Raw genomic sequence first — 21,805 nt, forward strand, 5'->3', positions numbered from 1 at the left:
CTGAGGAAGCAGTGCATGAGCACTGTCTAATGCCTGTCTGCACACTTGTTCATATCTAGCTAACTACTGACCCAGGGCAAATGCCCTTTCTAGTAGGACACACTTCTGTGAGTAGCTGGCAGTAAGTATTACATGACTTCAATCCAGTAAATCGTCATTTATGTTGGATTTTGTTCTCCCTCCTAGGTAGCCTTTCCAGTAAATATATGACTCAGGGGAAAACCTCAGTGAAGAGGACGCAGCAAGAATCATGAGGGAAGGAACTGCAGCACTGGAAATGGCCACTCAGGTGTCCCTGTCCACTTGGAAAATTAGGTTCACGTCCCAGGACATAGTGACACACATCAGGCTTCAACATAACAGTTGGGGAGGTGTCGGAGTTTTTAAATTTTTAATGAAATTGTTAATGAGGAAAAGAAAATCTTTAATACAGTCTTAACCATACCACCAATCTCCAGAGGTTTGAAGATTTTAATAGAAAGTCAACTTAAAAATATATATATAACTGGGGGCCAGTATTCAATGACTGCAGTGTCATGGTTTTTAATCCTTTCAAAGCACACTAAAAATAGTGTGCTGCACCAGAGGAGTCAGCCCTCCTTTTCGTACTCTTCCCTTTATGATTTCCAAGAGGGGGTTCTATTTGTCATTACTGGATTCGGGTGTTCATGCACATCAAATACATGTGGACTGTACTGCTATACGTAGGTCTACGAGCATTCTTCATGGCTCTTTGTAGAAGTGATGACGTGCAATGCAAGCGCCTGTCGATGTGGGTCTTGGTGGACCACAGCACCACCAACACATCTCTGGGGGCTCCCTTCTCTAAGTAAATTGACATAGAACTGTTGTTCTCATAAAAATGAAGTCATAAAAACAAGTATTCCTATTTGCTGGTTTAAAAAAGAAAATTTCAAGGGAAAATGAGAATAAGAGCGCTTTTTACTTTTTATGACACTCAGCAATTAGGATGGAGAGCTTGCACAAACCTGAAGATCACAGAGGCTGCTGTCTGTGCCAGTCACAGCTTTGATTGGCATCCTGGGTCTGACTGGAGCCCTCTCTAAACTGTTTCTCTTAACTTCACACGCCTTTCTGAAATAGTACATAGTCAGAACTATGCCTCAGTTTATTTATCATTTTGAAATAAAATCGAACTTTCAACCTTAATTTTATCCACATTATTTTCTTATAAGAGAATCCTCATTAGAAAAATCAGTCAAAGATCTGGGACAGTAACAGTACAGCTCTCCTTAATAGGCTGCCTCTGAGGTTCCCCTTTGATGTGGAGCGTGTTGTTGATGGCTCTGCACTGTGCCTGTGATGCAGGAGGAGACTGGGAGCTGAGAGAGCTTGCTGAGGACATTACCAGAATGAGGAGGACTTGGATAGTGCATATGTATGTGCACTTCTGTTCATATTATAGCTGTGGAACAGTCATGTCAAAATGAAGTCTGAGAATTTGGAAATCATGGTAAAAAAAAAATTAAAAAAAAAATAAAAATGGTGACCAACAAACTCATGAGTTGTGCAACCCGGGTCTCCCTACTACGTGCCTGCTCAGCTGCTGTTCTGCTTGCCTCCTCCCTTGAGCTGTGAAGTGACATCGTGCCAGTCTGACACTGTGCCAGAGCAAAGCCACACCTACCTGGAAAAGCTCTGTGTGGTTTCTCTGCACCAAAGAAATATGTGACCAGACCAACCTGTATTCCTTGTAGTTATTTTTTACTTGGATTTGTGTGTGTGTGTGTATGTATGTATGTATGTTTTAACTTATCCCTAAATTTAAGAAACAGAATTGCCATATTTTCTTCTATCCTTAAAAAAGGTTCCTACATTTTGTTTTGATTCTTAAAAGAAATTCTGCCCAGCAGGCTGAGTGCTGTTGGCTTACACTGATAATGTTGGAGAAGTGAGCATGCGTAGGCCGCCCAGGACTTGCAGACACCACCAGGCAAGTCTGTCTTTAGAACTATCCCAGTTCTAAAACAATGGAAACTTGGAATCCAGGAGGAGTCCTGAAACCGCATCTTCACTTTGTAACAGTCTCTTGCTCACTGTGGACAGCTTTGGCAAGCTTCATGGTGAAAGATGTATTTTCAGTTAAGTCTATTTTTTGTTTGTGTTGTTTTGTTTTTTGTTTCAAAAGTGGTTTCTATTTTAAAGGAGGAAAATGTTCCCAAGGAACAGATCCCTTGCAAGACAGCTCGGTGAATTAGTAGGGTTCACAGTGTTGCAAGCATGGTGACCCTGCTCTTTGTAAAGCTATGAAGAATGGGTCAGAACATTTTATTTGCTCCTGGGCAGATCTAGGCAGCAGCGCGTTGTGGAACATCTTACTCGGTCAATGTTCCAGCAAGGCAAAACCCCCAACCTTCCCATTAGGATGGGCCGGTCCCTTTCTAACCTATAAAAGGGAAACTGCCCCTTTTAGGTCAGTGAGGAGACCGCACTGGGAAAGCACTTAGGTCTAGACCCGAGGCCAAATGCTGAAGTGCAGTACCATTTCTCTCCCTCAATCTTCCTGCAACCCTAAGGGTGATTACAGCTGGCGAACACCTTCAGTACTCCCCACGCCCACCCCGTTCCAGCGCCCAAGCAGCTGCTGCTGCGAGATAAAGGAGCTCCTGTTCTTACGTCAGCACGAAAGCTCGCCGCAAAGGCCCAGAAGGAAGCCGCGGCGTGTCTGCTTGCGTACAGCTAATGAAATGGGAACCGCGGGCAGGCAAGGACAGCTGAAGGTGCACGGAACCCGGGATCGGGACTCAAGAACTGGTTCTAACATAGCGCCCAGGACACTCTAAGTAAGGCTGGGAGAAAGCTACCGTGCCCGTGTTTCCATCCTCAACAGTCGCAAGGCTGGTAGGTCACGTGCTCGGATTTCATGCACAAACTGCTACACAGTGTACCATTTCAATAGCTGGAAACCTGTCGCACGGTGTCTATTCGGTTATTTCACTATTAGAAGGGCTTCAGGGTCACAGAACCTTGTTCCCACTTCCGGGGGCCTGTCCTTAGAGTGTGCCATACGGAAGGAGCCATTCCACTTCCGGTAGCCCATTGACCGCGAAGCCCGCGAGGTCACAGGTCACCTTCCGTGCTCGTCAGCAGTGACAGCCTGCGGCCCGGCCCGTCAATCACTCGGACTGACCCAATGGTGGAGCGGGGCGGGCGGTAGGGGGCGGGGCCTGCAGCGCCTGCGCAGAAGCTTGTGGCGTCAAAGCGCCCGCCGTGTCCATGGAGAGAGGCTGAGGTCCCACGCTCCAGCCCGAGGCTGCGGGCACCGCGACGTGGACATGTCGGCGTCGTTGGTCCGCGCCACCGTGCGGGCCGTGAGCAAGAGGAAGCTGCAGCCCACGCGGGCGGCGCTCACGCTGGTGAGTCACCTCGGCGTCCGCGGGGAGGCGGCGGCCCGGGGCACAGAGCGAGTCCGGCCCGCAGACTACGGCTCCCGGCGGGCCGCGCGCGGAGCTCGGAGCAGCGGACGGGCTGTGGGCGCTGCCACCGGGCGGCCGGGCACGGAGGTCACGGCGTTCTGGGACAAAGGTCACGCAAGGAACGTCCCGCAGCTCGGAGTAGCCATCCTGGATTCGTTTAGGACTGTTATTTACCTCTGTCACCCCGGGAGGCAAGCTTAGGAGCCATACAGCGTTAAGACTGGAAAATCATTCTGTCTAGATGTCCAATATCCCAAAGAGGCTCTTGCCAAATAGTTAGTTGAAGTAAAATAGAAGGGAGTCGTGACCAAGTGGAAAATTCTTTTTTATGATAGGTCATTGCGTGGGCCCTTAAATTTGTCCCAATAGTCACACTGCATTCTTTTCTGCTCTGGAGCAAGCTCGTTTTCATCTCCACAGGCATACCAGGAAATCTAGAATTATACAAGCACAATTCCGCTGTGTTTCATCTTACTCGGACTATAGCAGAATCCTCATACAAGTAATAAATAGAAGGTCCCAGAAAAGTTGGGGCACAGGGCAAGTTGCTGCTGCTGCTGCTCTTGTTTCTGTTTAATTGCTTAGGTTTTGTTTTTTTTGTTTTTTGTTGTTTTTCAGAGCGCCATTTGGCATATTCTTACTTGAGAATTTTCGAGTTGTCCCTTTCTTTCCCATTCCTACCCTTTCAGCATACATCAAGACCTACTGTTCCAGGTCTTGACAAGAAATGAGTGGGTCACAGGGCCCCACCCTCCGTAGGCCATTTTAACCTGCTCTCTGACCCTGCTTGGTAATCTTCTGCTTCGTTATGTTTCCTCATAGCAGATCTCAATTCACGCCCTCCCCGAGTTGCCTGGCTCAGTTGTAGCGTCTGTCACCTGAAACCATCCTTCATTTTATGCCTGGTCCTAGAATTCCCTTTTGCTGTGATTTTCATAGGAGCTATTGTGAGAGACATAGCACACAGAACAGCAGTGGAGCCTGTTGGGCAGGTGTCTGGTAAACATTTTGAAGCCCAGCACCTAGCAAATGCAAAAGCAGTGAGGTGACGAAAGACCTTATGCTTGAGGGAGGAATGGAGGGGGAGAGAGAGACAGACAGACAGACAGACAGACAGACACAGACACTTGTGAACCAAATGAAACTGATAAGAGTTAGATGATGCCTGGCCGCATCAGTTTGACAGCGGGGAATTTGACATGTTGCAAGGTCTGAAGAGTGCTATAGAGTTTACTAGAAGTCAGCCGTGGCAAGGAAAGGTGTAACAGGAAAACATGAGCACCAGTTATCTCTTTTAGCTGATGTTAGTCCTGGACAGGCCTAATGGGCCGGCACATTGGGTGGTGGGGTAGACTGGTGATGCCTACAAAGCAATGTGAAAATTAAAACACCTCCTGGTTGACAGGCAGCTTTGTAGCTCTGTCATCGTACCAGGCAGAGTTAGTGCAACCCTCAGGAGTAGAGGCGCGTGCTACACAAAGCTCAACTTGTGAGTAAATGATGGCCGCTGGCTAGTATCCATGTTGATATGTGCTGAGAAGCCGGCTCACTATCCACAGAAGGTGCGGGAGGACTTAACTTCCCACACAGCCTGGTTGAGAGGGGCTGATAGTCGTGTGGAGGGACCTGTTACTTCACTGGAGTAGACCAGAAGATTGCTGCATATGCTTCAGAAGCTGTTACCAGGAAAACCTGCAGGGCACAGCCAGATTTCTAATCCAGTGGTAGAGTAGCTGCTTAAGGTATCGTGTAAAGAATGATTGAGTTTTACAGTCGTTAACTCTTCGGTCATTAATTTAGTACCCTGTGCAAATATTTAATTACACCTAAAGCACTGAACCGTAAGACTGAATGCGTGCTGTCTAACAAACACCAGGGGCGGGGGCGGGGCAGCTCAGCTGGCAGAGAACGTGCTGTGAGGAATGAGACCTGAGTTTCCTCTTCAGTTCCCAGATAAAAAAACAAAACAAAAAAAAAACAGCTAGAGTTGGGGGATGGGGTGGTGCATACTTGTAATCCCCAGGCTGGGATGGAAGCAGGGAGGGCGGGGCTCCAGCGGCCAGCCAGCTACCCTGCTGGTCACTCTGGAGCAGTTCTGAAACATTCACGAGTGTGTTTCCCAGCATCCTGACAGCAGAAAAAGCCTTGGGATAATTGTTTGGTTTGTGTTTTTAATATTTTAAGTTACATTTATTGTGTATCATATATGTGAGCATGCGTGCCTTTGTGATTGTATGATCAGAGAACAACTGGGGGGAGTCATTTCTCTCCTTCCCTCATCAAACTCTGGCCCTCAAGCATATAGCAAGCTCCTCACCAGCCCTTCAATAACTCTTAAAAACATCTTTAGTGTCTTCTCACTTTAAACAGCCACTATGGTTTACACAGGAGCTGATTAGAAGACATTGTTAAATATTATTGGATTTCAGTAGTCTGACTTCTGAGTCCTTGGTTCTTGGGAAGGTTCAGGTTAAGCCAGTTTAGGGGGTGCAGACACAGTAGAGAGCTGCCAGACTTGCAGGGAAGACCTTCTCCTTCATTGCCAGGGTGTGCACATAGACCTAGAGTTAAGGAGGTACTTACCCTCTGTCTAGTACCAAGTACACAGCTATACCTAGAACAAAAAGGGCAACCCCATCCGGAGCCCCATTCAACCCATTCAGTTCTTTTGACTAATCAGAACAGCTGAACAGTGGCACTTCACAGAGGCATGAGGGTCAAGGGTTAAACCAGTCTGGAATACGTAGACTCTGTCTCCAGAACAAGGCAGAAACAGAGCGGCTACGTAACCAGTTTAAGCGGTCACTCCCTCTTGGTTGAGAGCCCCTTAGTGGCAGCTCCTCAGGGAGGAACACAGCAGAGTTAAGATCCATGCTGGTCATTTGATGACAGCTGCAGACATTTGGGTTCTTTTAATGTTACTTTTCCCTTGTGTGCCTTTCCCTGCATACAAGATGTGGGCCTTAGCAGCCCAACGTCTGTGTGGGCGCTTCTACACACACAGCTTTTACTTGCCATGCTGAAATTGTTTTGTTTTGAGACAACCTAGCTGTGTATACCAGGCTAACCTCAACTCCTGCCTCAGCTTCCCAGTAGCCAGAATTATAGGCAGCCACTGCTCAAATGTTTTCTAAGACTTGAGAAAAGAAGAAAACACCAAGTTAGGCAGCTTAAAATTTATGGGGATAAAACTCAAGTCCAGTTAATCAAAAAGCCTCTATGTTCTGATCACACAGTGCCGTTGGCTTCATTTTCACCTTTGACCTATGTGTTCCAAACCCAGGCTCTACTTCAGAGTCTAGCTCCAACAAACATTTCCCTAAGCTATGCCTTTTCTTCTCGGTTTTTTGTTTTCAATTATTTTGTTTTATGTCTATGAGTGTCTTGACTGCATATATGTATATGTGCCATGAGTGCCTGGTGCCCCCCAGGGATCAGAAGAAGGCATTAGATCCCTGACACTACAGTTACAGGTGGTGGTGAGCCACCACGCGGGTCCTCTGTAGAGCAGGAGGGACCTTCAGCTGCAGCATGCTCTGCAGCCTCTCTTGTAAGATTCCTCTAGAAAGTCAGGTTCTGTTGACTGAGAGGAGATTTATTTCCTTGACACTTTTGTAGGAAATGTGCTCATGAAAATAGACAAGTAAAGGTGGGAAGGAAGGAATTATTGGCAGGCTCCCAAAGGGTGATAAGTGAACACAGTGTTCTAGTTATCCTCAGTAAGCGTTTCGTTTTCACTAAACCTGTTTCTTTATGAAATTAAATTTAGATACCTCAAAATTTATTAAATATTAAAATGTTGCATATTTCTCTAGTCCCTTCCCAAATAGTTTTACATTTAAAAGTTACTTCTTTTCTTGGGTCATGCTGTAGAGCGGCCACTTCAAATGTGAAATGGAGAATACTGGTATATTCTGACAGCGTTTGAGTCACTGCGGGGGCACTAGCCTAGGCCAACGCTCCTGGTGACATCTGCCTGCCAGTTAGGGGCACAGTTAGGGGCAAAGGCAGGTCTCTCTGTTGCTCCATTGGAATTTGTGGGGCTTTATGTCACAGAAGATGCTCACATCCCAGGGACTTAGAGCACACATGCACCTGTTTGTTTCTCTAATTTCTTTGTTTATTTGGCTTTATCTCTAAATGTCTTATTAATGTAGCCTCATTTTATGAGAAGTACAAAGAATGGCAAGCTGTAATAAAGTCACCTATAATTAGCTTGGTTAAAAGCTGCCAAATAACTAGAGAAAAGTTTAGAGTCTTGTTATAACTTAGTCAGTGGGCATAAGTTAGGAGTTGTTAATTTTCTTATGCAGTTTGTTTTATTTATTTTTGACATGCATCTGTGTATTGAGTTTGGTCATTGTCGTCCCATGTGGACATTTCACTCTCCTTTGAAGCCTTTTTTCCTGACAAGCCCCACTACTTACGTGTGTTATTGTTGGAGGCAGGTTTGGTTTGGCTTTGGTTTGGTTTGGGGGAGGGGAGAAGGTTGTCAGACAGGGTTTCTGTGTGTGGTCCTGGCTGTTCTGGAACTCTGAGACCAGGACAGCCAGGTAGACCAAGGTGGCCTCAAGCACACCCCCCACCACCACCGCCAAGTGCTGGGACTAAAGGCATGTGCCATCACCACACCTGGCTTCTTAGAGTTATAATGAATGCTTTTGTTAACTCCTTGGGTTGGACATTCCTTCCTTTCTCCTGCCCTTCATGCTGTGCCTTCGTGCCACCTCAGTCTGCCTGTGCTGTAACTGAGAGTCAGGCCTCTACAGACCACCCTGGCATTGATTTTTTTTTTCTTTTTTCAGTGCTACTCGATAAGAAATACACATACCTCATATGTTAATAACTTAAAATAGTGCAGTAAACAGTGACCGCTCGCTTTACACATCCTAAACTGCTTTCTGTTTGTGTGAGGGAGTATGTATGTAGAGGAGTTGCTGATGCAGCACACGTGCGTGCATATGTGTGGAGCCTGGAGGACATCTCCCGTATCATTCATTCCTGGGGCCCTCCAGTTCAGTATCATTCATTCCTCAAGGCCCTCCACCTCCAGTATCAGTCATTCCTGGGGGGCCCTCCACATTTTTATTTGAGACAGGGTCTTTTACTGGCCTGAAACAAGTAAGGTAGGCTGCCTGCTTCCCACCCATCTGGCCAGCTTATCATTTGTTGTTTTGTTTTATGGAGATTGAACTCATATCCTCACGACTGCAAAGCAGGTGCTTTACCAACTGAGCACTTTCCCAGCCTGTAATGCCCAGCATCATAACTCATGTTGTTTTCAGTGTTGATGTTGTGCTTTGTAAATCGATTCTACGACTCTTGATTTGGTTTCACATTGAGCTTGTACGTCGTCATCTGTCCAAGCATCTACAAAGACAGAACCTGGTCCAGAGCTATGCCTGTGGTCTACCCCTCTCAGCAGTAGCCTGATACACCTTAAGCCTGACCGTAAAATATCCTGCAAGCTGGAATAGCTAATGAATACAACGTAGTGAGGACATGCTTCCTTATCATGACTATGCTCACCTTCACTACAGTGGCTGCCAGTCTGCATGGTACCAGTCCCCTCCTGGATCACAGACTAATCCTGTCTGGGCTGCCTTCCCTGCACTTCCGTAGTTAGTCTTCACAGGAATCCCAGGGAAAGAGATTACCCCCATTACCCCAGTAGGAAACTAGGCATTAGAAAAAACTACTCACGACATCTATCCTTGGCCACACTCAGGAAGTAGTCCAGAAATGTCACGGGTCACACTAGGTTCCCAGCATCCTCTCTAAGAAGATGAGACTGGTGACACTGGTCTGAGAACAGTGTGCAAGGGTGTTCTTCTCATGCTGGACACTGCTGGGCTAGGTGGAACTACCTGCTTAGAAACGCAGCCACACTTACTTCTGAGTGGAGTGGCTGCCACCCAGATATCCAGGGACATTCTTGATCTACACTAAAAATCACCCCAGAAGTAACCTCCTGGCCATGCACTCAGATGGAACAGAAGAGGACGGAGCCAACAGGGAAAACTGCCGAAGGTTGGCTTTTCCATTGATCAGCTGTTTGTGAGCATCTGTCTGTGCTTGTTACAGGGCATGCAGTGTACTCACAAAATCTCTTCCCAGGCAAAGTGCGTTTCTGAAAGGGTAGCTGGCTCTGTGCTTTCATCCAGGTCCACCGGTGAGAGTGTACATGTGCTCACCGCAGGCTGCTGTGATGGAGGCCCGGCCAGTCTGCGGCTTCAGAGGATGAGCTTGAGAACTTTTTTTTTTTTTTCAGACCCCCTCAGCTGTGAACAAGATAAAACAGCTTCTTAAAGATAAGCCAGAGCATGTAAGTAAACAATTGAATTGAAATGTTAACAGAGCTAAAGTTCTGTTCTCAGGACAAAGTGTTTTGTTGCAAATAAGTATGTTTTCATTAACTAAGGTGTTTGGGTCTTGTTAGTTTTTACCTGGTTAAGGAGTCAACTCCTGGCCTTCCTCAGGTAAGTGTTCTATAGGGAACTACATCCAAACTCTTGAACCCTACAGGGGGAGCATTTCCATAGGTAGCAGCCAGACTCCCAGTTGTCACTCTCAGCAGCCTGAGCTTGTCTGTGTGCTCACTGCGGCCGGGCACTCCCCTGCCTCCACAGTGTGCCTTAGGGTGGCTGAGGGTGTTCTGGAATGTCCCTGGCCTCTGCCTGCTGCATGTCAGTAGCACCTTCTCTCTTCCTAAGTTTTAGCAAACCAAAGATTCTCCCTCCTAGAACCAGAACCACTGGCCTGCACGGTGCTTGTGGCACTTGTACCTGCCTCTCACCTTGTTCTGTAGAGACAGCCTGCAGCACATGCTGTGGTTACACTTCAGTTTTCACCCTAGTCATTCCGCCTGAAGACCTTCCAGGTCACTATCTAAAGGTCACCCCCTCCATGGCTGCACGTACTCCTGAAAAGGTTCAGTTTGTTCCACTAACCTTCTTACGGAAGGTATCTGGGTTTTCGGGTCTGCCACGGATATCATTTACCAGCTGTTGGCGAAGTGAGCCAGGCCCAGTGTAATAGACCTGGAAGCCTGGCACACTGTGCCCATAAAGGATCTGTGCCAGCATGCAGGGTAGTTGAATGGGTCTGTGAATTGCTTCAAGCCATGGCCTGTGGGTAGTCATTTGTTAGGCTCTGGATTATTTTCTGTATGTACAGCCTGACTGGACTTCTCACGCCTCCATCCTGAAAGTTGTTAAATGCTGATAGATGTGAGCACTCTGGCTCTATTTGGACTTTCTTGTGCATAAATTGACCAAGAACCTCTACCCCCACTCTCTGCCCCCCCTCACCAAAAAAAAAAACCAAAAAATCCATGAAATTAGGCTTGTAGGTTTGTAAGGTATTTGTTCTTGTTGGTGTATAAATATATAATTTATAGCATTAACAACTCCTTTCCCAAAGTTCCCATCAACTAAACCTGCTGGATTGGAATTCTACGTAAAGGGGCTGCCTATGAACTCACTAGAGATTCACCTATCTGTCTCTTCTTCTCAAGTGCTGCAGGTGTGAGCTGCCAAGCCTGGCTTAAAACTGTATTTTCAAATACTGAGGATGATTTCTGTTTGCTTTTGCCTTTTGTGTCTCTGGAAGTGAGCGTAGGGCTCCAGACATACTAGGCACACAGTCTGCTGCTGTGTGCTCCTACACCTGTGCTGCACACTGGTTTCTGGCAGTAATGTCTACTGCCTCATGTTTCGACTCCTGTTTCCTTAAGGACTTCCTGCTCACAGAGATAGAAACTGAAATGCTTGTAGCTGTGCTCCATCCAGACACTCCTGGGGCAGCTTATTCCCATTCAGAATCAGAAGTCCCTTCATTCTAAGCTTTGCAAGGGTGCAGCTACCCTTTGTGATGGAGTTCATGAAGCAAGGACAACTTACGGGGTCTCACAAAGTCGGAGTGCCCTGGCGGCAGGACGTGGGGTAGTGTTGCTTGACTCTTAGATGAAAAGGCAGGTGCCACCTCCCCCTGGGGGGGAGCAGCCTTACCAGGCCATAGTAGAGGACATTGCAGCCACTTTTGATGTGAACTAATGGACTAAGATCAGAAAGGAGAGGAGAACCTCCCCTATCAGTGGACTTGGGGAGTGGCATGCATGCAGAGGGAGGAGGGAGGGTGGGATTGGGAGGGGAGGAGGGAGGGGCTTATGGGGGGATGCAGAATGAATAAAGTGTAATTGATGAAAAATTAAAAAAAATAAAAAAAGAGAAAAAAAAAAGGCAGGTGCCAATATTGAGAGCATAGGTAGATTGTTAGAAAGTCACATTAATGTGCTATGCTGGCCAGTTTATGTCAATGTGACAAAAGCTGGAGTCATCTAAAAGGAGGGAACTCAACTGAGAAAATGCCTACCTAAGATTGGGCTGTGGGAAAGCCCGTAGGACATTTCTTAATTGTGATTGAAGTAGTTTGGGGGGCACTGACCTATTGTGGGTGGTTTCAGGCTGGCTGGTGGCCCTAGGCAATATAAACAAGCAGACCGAGCAAGCCTTAAGGACCAAAGCAAGCCAGGAAGCAGCATCTTCCATGGCCTCTGCTTCAGCTCCCGTCTCCCCCATCACCCCTACCTTGCATACACACCCACACACAGAAAGAGGAGAGAGAGAGCGCCACATACTTTTTAACTAGGAATCTTTTACCTGACTGTCTAGGAAGGCTCCTAGAACAAAAAGGCAGGATGTTTGCCAGGTGACCGTATGAGCCTCCATGCTCGCTGTTCCCTAACCATAGAGGCCTCCAGAGAACACCTCATGGTAAAAAGGGGAGCAAGACCTCATAAAGGAAGCCAGGTTTTAAAGGCAACATCTCTTGTCATCAAAAGAAAAGAGGATGGATATGGTGGTGTGCGCCTTTAATCCCAGCATTCAGGTGGGTCTCTGTGACTTCAAGGACAGCCAGGGCTACATGGAGAAACCCTGTCTCAAAACAAAAAAGTAAAAAAAAAAAAAAAAAAAAAAAGCCCCATATGGTTCTTTATCCCCAGCCCTTGAGAGGTAGAAACAAGCAGGTTATGAATTTAAGACCAGGCTTGGCTATATAACAAACTGATACCATTTTTGAGACCCTATGTTTAAAAAAAGGTAAAGAAAGCCAGGTGTGGTGACGCTCTCTGAAGGATAAAGCAGGTGGATCGTGAGTTAGAGGTCAGCCTGGACTACAAAAAAGTAATATTCATTATGCTCTCATTACTTCCAAATGATAGTTAAAAACACAAACACTGTGCAAAACTGATGTCTTAGGTCCACACAATACAACTTTTAATATGTTATAAAAACTATCAAAAAAAAAAAACAACTATCCAGATGCAAATGCATCCAGGACTGGAGAAACAGAAAAGGTGGTTTCCTGGACAGCAGTGGTTGTGCGGCTCTTCTTGTGTGCTTTTGCAGTGTTGGTTTTTTTCTTCTTTTTGTTTTGTTTTGTTTTGTTTTGTTTTGTTTTGTTGGGACAGGGTTTCTCTGTGTAGCCTTGGCTGTCCTGGACTCACTCACTTTGTAGACCAGGCTGGTCTCAAACTCACAGTGATCTGTCTGCCTCTGCCTCCCCAGGTGCTATAATTACAGGGATGCTCCACTGTGCCATCTTCTGTGTTGTTTTAATACTTGTTTTCTATTACATTTGTTCTTCCTACAGGGGCATTGTATAACCAGAAATTTGTTACTTTAGGAGTTTAGGAGAAAATGAATAGTGGTAATAAATATCAAGGGTTGCTTTTTTCCTTTAAATTTTTGTTTTTATTCTGTGTGTGCAGATAAGTATTTATATTAGGCTTTGTATTTGTATTAGTATTTTCATGTTTATGTGTTCAAATGTGCATGTGTATGCATGTATCTAAGGCCAGAGGTTTCTCACAGTTTCTCACTGATCCTGGACCTCAAGGGATAAGCCAAGACTAGCTTGGTCCGCAAGCCCAGAAATGGCCTGTCTGTGCCTCCTTCCCCAGCATGGTGTACAGGCATGGTGACTGGCTCTTTATCTGGGTTCTGGAGACTTACCTTAGGGTCCTGTGCTGGCCCTGTAGCCTTTTCCTGAGCTAAAGCTGCCCTTGTGGCTTTTCCTGAGACTGTGCCTTGCTCTTTGGCCTGGGCTGGCCTCCAGCTTGCCACAGTCCTTATGCCTCATCCTCCCAAGCGGGTGCTGGGATTTAAGATGTGAACTGCCACACTTGGCTTCAGGATTTTTATTAGTCATTTAATCTGTACTGTTAACACTAAGTTCATATTCTCAATTCTTTCCAGGTGGGTCTGAAAGTCGGCGTGCGAACCAGGGGCTGTAACGGCCTATCTTACAGCCTGGAGTATACAAAGACAAAAGGAGATTCTGATGAAGAAGTTATTCAGGATGGTGAGCTCTCTTGTCTTCTTGAGGCAGGTTCTTTTATAGCCCAGGCTAACCCTGACCTCCTTTTGTAGCCAGGCTTAAATCCTGCTCTACCTCCCAATGATACGATCTAGGTATGTACCCCTGCTGGGCTCTGGCAGGTAACAAGGTTTTTGATTCTTTAACATTGGGCTCTTTGCCTTGATGAAAACTTCTATCCTTGTACAAAACTGATGTAAAGACTGCTGCCTGTGTTAGGAATAGTGAGCGGTGCTCACTGCCTACTTGGTCTTGACTTACTATCACGTTATCTAACTTAACGTGCAGCCACTGAAATTAGAGAGGTGATATTTTCCCCAGTTCTGTTGATCCAGTACAAGGCGAGGCTCAAAGCTGGAAAGCTCTGAGTCCAGAAAAGGACCTAGAGAACTTTGAAGCCAGTCAGTTCTCTTTCTAAGGAATTGAAGAAATTGTGTTCTGTTTCAGCTCTACACAGTCATCACTGTGAAAGGTTTTAGTTTGTTTAGTCCCAGTTTTTTGTTTGTTTTTTGAGAAAGGGTCTGCCCAGGCTTGAACTCTTGCTTCTCCTTCCCACACCTCCCGAGTGCTGGAATTATGATTGCCATCAAGCTCATCCTCAAAAGTTGTTTTGGGAGTTGGTTCTCTCACTTAACCATGGATTCTGGGTACCAAAACTCAGCCAGGCTGCACAGCAAGCTCCTTTTACCCCTGGACCTCTCATCAATGAGCCATCCAGCCATTTCTGGTGTGTGTGCATTTGTGTGCGTGTACATGTTAAAGCAGATCCCTGTTCCTGTTGGGGCCAGAGCTCTCAGACACCCTGGAACTTGAATGACAGATAGTTGTGGGCTGCCTGAGATGCATGCTGGGAATCAAACGTATACCTCTGCAAGAGCAACACATGCTCACCAGCCACAACTATACTTCGGAGAACATTTTTAAAGCTTATCACTTACCACATTCAACACCAGCCCCTGTGATCTTGCAAAAACTCCTGATGAGTAATGTATGATGTCCTGGGCTTAACATGGCTACCATTGGTGATGGATCTTAAGTTTGGGTTCAGGATAAGGTCAAGCCAGGCCATCCTGGGCTAGCAAAATCCTGGGTAAAACAGAGTAGACACTACAATCCTGGACGGAGGGAGAGCCACAGGCTTTGCCGGCAGGTGTGTGCATTCAAGGCGTGTTGTTAGTGACCTGCAGCCCTTTTCGTGTGAGACAAGCAGGAATATGTTCCCAACTGTACTTTCTTTTTCAGATTTAACTGAAATTACCAATAGAGGCCTTTTTTTACACTATAGAAACTGGGGCTGGAGAGGTGCTTAGAGGTTAAGTGCCTGCAGCTCTTCCAGAGGAGTTGGGTTTAGTTCCAGCGCCCTCTTCTGTGGGCATTGCACATGTACCTACAGGACAAACACCCATACACAGGAGAATATAAAAATGTTTTTAAAAAATAATCAGTTCAAAAATATAAGCCTCAGTTGCTCCCCTAAAAAGGAAAAGACCTGTGGTGTATGTTCATGTGTGGTGTCTTGTAAAGAAAAACACGTTGTTAAACTGATTATATTTTCAAGAGGTTGGTCTCCTGCACTGCATGTTAGAGCTCTTGGTCCCATGGGCATGCTCTGGTCTGTGTCTCTTTGTGTGGTCTGGTTAGAAATGGCCCATAGAACAACAGTACAGTGAATGTTTTAGCTGACAGTGTCTGGTACAGATATCTCATAAAAAACTCCTAGAGTTATACATTTCCCTACAGCAAATTGGGGGGGGGGGGGTGAGTAAAATACAGTGAAAGGCAAATCATAGTTTAGCAGAAACGCAGTGGGATTCCCACATGGGAAAGGGTCTTCCCTGTCATAGTTGGTTGGACATAGACTGCTAGCAGGAAGCTGTGTGCAGGGAGGGGGGCTCCCGGAAGTTGTAAGGTTGCTGATGGTACCCACTGGAAACTCACTGGGTTTTGATCTGCAGGCTTTCTGACATGTGTTTTCTTTTTCCCAAGGAGTCCGAGTGTTCATTGAAAAGAAAGCACAGCTAACACTTTTAGGAACAGAAATGGACTATGTGGAGGACAAACTCTCCAGTGAGTTTGTTTTCAATAACCCCAACATCAAAGGAACCTGCGGCTGTGGTGAGAGCTTTAACATTTGACACCTCAGGACTCCAAGCTCCAGGAGAGCCGGGATCTACCTTGGAGCTTACTGAAGAAATCATGTGACTATCACGTGCTCAGAATTTATAATGCGAGGCTGCCTTGTGGGGAAAAAGAAAGTGATGCATTTGGAAACCGAGCCAGCATGTTAAAAGAGTCCCGAAAGCATGGAATGTATTATCTGTAAGGCACAAAAACTGAGAAGCCGTTGGTTTGGGTCACTCTCTGTCCTGTGCAGAAAACTCCTGCCCTGCTCTTAATGCTGTAGCGTGCTTTGCCCTAGAACCAGCTTCGTGGCCATTGCTTTGCTGGGAATTGAGGGATAGAATGGGATGACAGGCGTGCGCCTGTCGATCGTAGTGAATGGCTTGAGTCTGTCTCCTGGGCCCTTTCTCAACCTTTGCCAACTCCCAATCTCAGGCCGGACAACTGTGGGGAACATGTAGTGGTGCCTCATTTCCCCTCACCTTTGCCATCGCCTTTTACATTTTTGCCAAAAATGTGATAATCAGATGCCTCATTTGCCGACCCTACAGCAGTTGGAGTTCTGAGTTCTAGTATCAGAAAGCCTGGTTTCAGTCCAGCCCCTAGGGCATGCCTCGTGATGGTTTGCTTAGACCTTTCGAATAGAAGCTCTTGTGGTAAGCAGCCAGCCAGCTCACTTGGCCCTTATGTATGGAGACTAGATCTCAGCTTTTGTCCACCTCGGTGTCCACGTTAGAAGAGCTAGCACAGTGCCCCGCTCTCCCTGGCAGCCTCTGCCAGTGTTTTATGGTACACTCAGTGACGATGAGTGGCAGGCTGGCTTCCTTGCCTGGTCAGCATTTGGTAAGCGTTTCTTCTTAATTTATAGAGATTGCATTAGTTTTCTTTTGGATGGAAAAGTCTTATTAAAACTCTCTTGTATGACTTGCCATGGTGTTTGTTTGAAACAGTAGTTTCTTCTTACAGAGAAGAGCCTGCAGCAGTGGAGACACTGTCGGAGCACAGGCCCCGCGGAGGAGAACACAGAGACTCTTAGAGTTCCCAGTGTGTGTACACTTTCTGGTTCCTAAGTGAAACTGCTAAGTTTTGTAATGTTTCTATCACCAGTTTCTTGAGCCATGGTTTTGCTGTATAGTGCAAGTCAGCCTTGAACCCACGGCCCTCTTGCTTCAACTTCCTGGGCCGTGTGCTGCCACACATGATGGACTTGCGTTGACATCTTAAGTAGCCTGTGAGTTCTTCTGTGGAAGGCTGAGTTTTTTTGTGGAATGTCTGCGCTATTAGCCAAACTACCACCAAAATGCGCCAACTCGTAGTTTTATATGAATGTTGATGCATTTGTATCATAAATACAATTGTTAAGACATCCTTAATTTGTGCAATATTGTATTTCGAGATTGAGTTATCAATTAAAAAGACATCTTTGTGACCCTAATACTGCCTTTTCTTGTTGGGGGAGAGGGTCTGGGTAGTGAGCTGCTAAAACCATGGGCAGTCCCATTTTATGCTGCTATCTCCAGAAGCCTGAGAGTGCACTGGAGAAACAGTGCTGTCTTGCTTTGCTGCCTGTTTGTGGTATCACACACACACACACACACATATACATGCACAATGTCACATGTGCATCCCTTCCAGCCAACTATGATAACTACCACCACCACATCACCCCTCCCACTGACGCTGGTACCCAGTACACCAGTTAGCCAACACTGTGATAACCCCCTGCCCCTCCACACCGTCCCTCCAGCCCACCACCCTGTCCCTCCAGCCACCACATGCTTCCAGACATCCTCAGTAGGGAATATCATCCTCACTCTGGATGCCTTTTCCTTGGTTGTCCAAGCCTCTTCTCCTTCTAGAAGAGGCTTAGCAGTTCAGATCCAGTGAGGCTGCCCTGATGTCACAGCTGACAAATGAGCCAGGCTGCACTGAAGGGCATTGGTGCTGCGTGTGTGTGTTACATGTGGAGTGACACGCATGTCACACGTGTTACAAGCAATAGCTGACTGCATCCTTGTCATCCATGAGAATCTAAAGCCCTGCGCTCTGAATGGGTACAACACACACGCATGCCCTGATGACCTCTAGGGCTGGGAGGCAGATGGAAGGTGGGCTCAAGTTTTGTCCTCTGAGCTCAGTTTTCAAAGACAAGAAATTTAGAGGGAAAGAGGAAAATGAGCAAAAAAAATCGGTTTGAAAAAATGGCGTGGCACTGATGGCACACAACTGGAATCGGCAGTCGGGAGGCAGGGGCAGGTGCATCTCTTGAGTTCTAGGCCAGCCTGGTCTACAGAGTGAGTTCCAGGACAGCCCAAGGACTACACAGAGAAGCTCTGTCTCAAAAAACCTAAAAAGGGAGGTTGGGGGGGGGGAGACAGGAAAGGAAAGAAGGAAGTGAAGACTGAGGCACAGGGAAGACAAGGTGGCAGACGGGGCCCCTGCAAGGGAGTTCTCAGGATACAACTTCATTCCACCACACAAGGTACAAGCCTGCACGCACAGCACTGGGAAGCCAGGAAGGGAGACAGCATTCCTGCACGCGCACAGTAAAGTGGCCACCGTCCCAATCGGGAAGCTCTTGAGTTGAAGCAGCCAGGCCACTGTGGTTAAAAATACTCCTTACAGCTTTTCAGAAGGGCAGCCTGCTGTGCTTCATTGTTCCCAGCCCCCCCTCCCTGCACCCACAAGATGGCTTTTTTTTTTTTTTCTCAAACAGGAAAAGGGGAGTATGAGATTGGGAAAAAAAAACAAAAAATACACAAGATTGGGGGGGTCCCTAAGATACCCAGGACTTCCTTGGATTGATTTAGCAGGAAATAACTCAAAGAGGGCCTTTCTTGCCCTCTTTTGATGTGAGCAATCAGGAAACACAAGTCTGTAAAGCCAAGCTGGGCTGTGAGCTCTCAGCCCCAAGCAGCAGAGGCAGGCTCGGCCCAGACTCAGCCTCAGGCACAGTAGTCTAGGGATGAAAATTGACGTGGATCTATGACCCTTGAGCAGAGAAGGAGAACACACAGGGAACTGCATTCTAGCCTTGTGACAACACACATGTTGGGATCATGAGTCAGTAGCGCAACATGCCAGGGTTTGTTGACAGAAGCTACAAGACAAGCATACAAAAGGGCCTTCCCAGCAGCCTTTGGGGGAACACGGGCTTATGACACCTTCATCTTTCCAGACACATGCAGACTAGTCTGGTGTTGTCTTACAGCTCCTGGCTTGGGAGGTTTGTGACCGCAGTTTGCACGGTCTGCGAGACGTCAGAATCTCAGAAGCGTCATCTTGGGCTGTCTTGGCACAGTTGAGCATGTGCCCCCTAAAGCCTGGAACTTTTAAGGCTTTCTCTACTTTTCTGCACACAGCCAGAGCCCCACAGTGCTGAAGAATGTGCTGGACTATGCACACAGCAGCAGCCACTGCTGTAGCTCACAGCCCTCCCTGAGGCCCCACACTGCATCTTGCCTAGTGGTGTAGGCACCAGAAGTGGAGCAGAGTGTTCCGTACTTCCACAGAAATGTTTGCTTTTGAGAACAGCAGGGGCGGGGAGAGGGAGCAAGCCAAATGCCTTTACGGGACACCTTACGGCTCTGAGTCAGGAGAAATGGGGGTAAACACTCTGTAGGTCCAGAACTGCCCAGTTTTTACATGATAGATGCAAATCTGATGATGGTGTCCTGGCCCGTGTACTGTTCCAAAGCCTTAGTCTGTCCTTAGGGTGCCAGGCAGGCGTGCTGCTGGGGAAGGGGCTGGGAGCAAAAGACTCATCCACCAGTCTCATTCAAAGCACCACAGATGGTGACAATTTCAGATTCTTGATCGAGAGCACAGGAGCGGCCTCACGTTCTACCAACTGAGCAAGCGGCTGTGAGTGGGTATGATCAGAAACTCTCTTCACCTCTCAACCATTGCACAGTGCTCACAGTAATTCAAAATTGTGCTAGAAGTCTGAGAAGTGGACAGCTGGCACAACTTGGCATTGAAATGGTGATTTTCAATGGGAGGGTGTCAAGGCTAATTCCATTCAGAACCTGCTTCCTGTGCCTGGGAAAGGGTGTGATGGCGCATCATGCTTGAAGTTTTGCTTTTAGAGAAATGTGACTAGTGTTTTAAAGTTACTCCCTAAGCATACAGATCTCTAATGCAAGGCAGAAGGCACAGGAAGTTTATCGGCCCATCTTCGAAATAGTTCATGGACCAAGCACACACAGTCATATACACATACACACAGGCACATGGACACACACATACACTCACACGTTGGAGTCAGAACCAAGGCAATTCTGATGTATTTTCAAGAGGTAGGTCCTCCTGACCTCTCCTCAGGAACGGACACCACTTCCTGTGTTTGCAGTGACGGTGTTAGTGACCCTCACAAACTTAGTCTCGTGGTGAACGAGAGCACACCTTCCTCCCTAAGCCCTAAGATCCTGTGACTTCACAAGCTGAGGAAAGCCTGAGTGGTGGGAAATGAGTTTCCACATCCTCCAGGCTGTGCTGTCCGCCTGTGCTTCGTGTTTTAGTGGGCTCCAAGAATTAACTCTGAGAAATCACTTTTTCACGAGGTCAGGATTGCACTAGGACATATGTGCAGCTTAGTACTGAAATAGAGTTTCTAGACTTAGATCAGGAATGTGGCAAGGAGGTCAGCTTTCTCCACTCCTGTCAAATACACAAAGACAAATATAGCAAAGGAAATAATCCCCTTCATAATAACCACAAAAATAAAGCTGAGTGGGGAAATGAGACACCTCTACAATGAAAATATTAACACTGAAGAAAGACATCAAGAAGACACTGAAAGAAAGATGAGTTAGTGAAAATGATCATCCTACCAAACTGGTCTACAAAGCCTATGCACTCCCAGTCAAAACTCCAGGACTGTCATCCATGGATTAGAAAAACACTCTTGAAATTAGTATTGAAGAACAAATTCCAGATAGCAAAGAAATCCTGAGGTGTGTGCGTGGGGGAATACCGCTAGACATAGCACCATACCCTAGCCCTCATCATAAAACCATCATGGTACAGACACAAAAGGTTACATAAATCAGTGGAATAGAATTGACAACCCGGACATAAATCTATCCAACTACAGCATATGGTTTTTGGCGAAGATAAGGAAAAAAAAAATAGACACTGCAGAAAAGGCAGCGTGGTGCTAGGAAGCTGGATCTCGCCATGTAGAAAACAGCTTCATCCTTCTAGTCTCAGCGTCCTAGTTAGCAGCTCTTTCGCTGAGATAAAACACTAACCAAAACCAGCGTGGAGAGGAAGGGGTTCATTTGGTTAATAAGTCACACCTCATCACTGAGGAATCGGGACAGGAGCTCAAGGCAGCGTGTCTGTCCACCACTCACTACCTGGCTTTCTTTCTGTGCAGCCCAGGCCCCTGCCTAGGGGCAACACCACTCACCAGGGACTCTGGCTTCTCCCACATCAGTGTTAATCAGGAGGCCAATCTGATGGAAGCATGTTTCCTGTTGAGGAGCCCACCTCTCAGGGTGACTCTAGTTTGTGTTAAGTTCACAATTCTATGTCAGATTGACAGACAACACATCCCTTTTCAACTAGAACCTTTTTGCTTTCTCATGTTCTCAATATCAGTATCACGTTATAAAACATATTACGGACTTGAAAATCCTAGTCTATGAATCTCATCACGTTGCAAGTTCAGTCTTCTTAAAAATTCCAAAGACTGTAAAACTGCAAAATCTCTCTAAAAGTTCAAAGTCTCTCAACTGTGGGAGCTTGTAAAATAAAAAAATAAGTTTAAAACGTTCTTACTCCAAGAGGGAAAAACCAGGGCACAGTCACAACCAGAAGAAAGCCAAAACAGCTCAACAGTGTAAACTCAGTGTAACTCAGTG

The 21,805-nt window shown here is 46.6% G+C and overlaps 2 protein-coding genes across 8 annotated transcripts in view; both read left to right on the forward strand.

Moving 5' to 3' along the window:
* Positions 1 to 1,522, forward strand: part of Tut7 (terminal uridylyl transferase 7) — a 57,902-nt gene extending 56,380 nt beyond the window's left edge. For all 6 annotated transcript variants that reach the window (XM_021647781.2, XM_021647780.2, XM_060380549.1 and 3 more), the window contains one exon: positions 187 to 1,522. In XM_021647781.2, the coding sequence (XP_021503456.2) occupies positions 187 to 254 (68 nt within the window). In that variant the 3' untranslated portion in view covers positions 255 to 1,522. The remainder of the gene's footprint in view (positions 1 to 186) is intronic.
* A 1,667-nt stretch (positions 1,523 to 3,189) lies between these two features.
* Positions 3,190 to 17,373, forward strand: Isca1 (iron-sulfur cluster assembly 1). 2 transcript variants are annotated; one of them, XM_021647778.2, is made up of 4 exons: positions 3,193 to 3,377; positions 9,709 to 9,762; positions 13,697 to 13,802; positions 15,804 to 17,373. In XM_021647778.2, the coding sequence occupies exons 1-4, from the start codon at positions 3,297 to 3,299 to the stop codon at positions 15,950 to 15,952; spliced, it is 390 nt and encodes a 129-aa protein (XP_021503453.1). In that variant the 5' UTR covers positions 3,193 to 3,296; the 3' UTR covers positions 15,953 to 17,373. The 2 variants fall into 2 exon arrangements, with proteins under 2 accessions (XP_021503454.1, XP_021503453.1); XM_021647779.2 differs by lacking the exon at positions 9,709 to 9,762 and having other exon boundaries at positions 3,190 to 3,377.
* Positions 17,374 to 21,805: the final 4,432 nt, after the last annotated feature.

This window comes from Meriones unguiculatus, chromosome 3 (assembly GCF_030254825.1).
Source record: "Meriones unguiculatus strain TT.TT164.6M chromosome 3, Bangor_MerUng_6.1, whole genome shotgun sequence".
NCBI lineage: Eukaryota > Metazoa > Chordata > Mammalia > Rodentia > Muridae > Meriones > Meriones unguiculatus.

What these genes read in the sequence shown, in the direction of transcription:
- Isca1 (XM_021647778.2), top strand. Translation starts at nt 3,297, where the DNA reads ATGTCGGCGTCGTTGGTCCGCGCCACCGTGCGGGCCGTGAGCAAGAGG. An exon ending in TTAAAGATAAGCCAGAGCAT is followed by an intron (nt 9,763 to 13,696) that starts GTAAGTAAACAA and finishes AATTCTTTCCAG; the next exon opens with GTGGGTCTGAAAGTCGGCGT. An exon ending in TGAAGAAGTTATTCAGGATG is followed by an intron (nt 13,803 to 15,803) that starts GTGAGCTCTCTT and finishes CTTTTTCCCAAG; the next exon opens with GAGTCCGAGTGTTCATTGAA.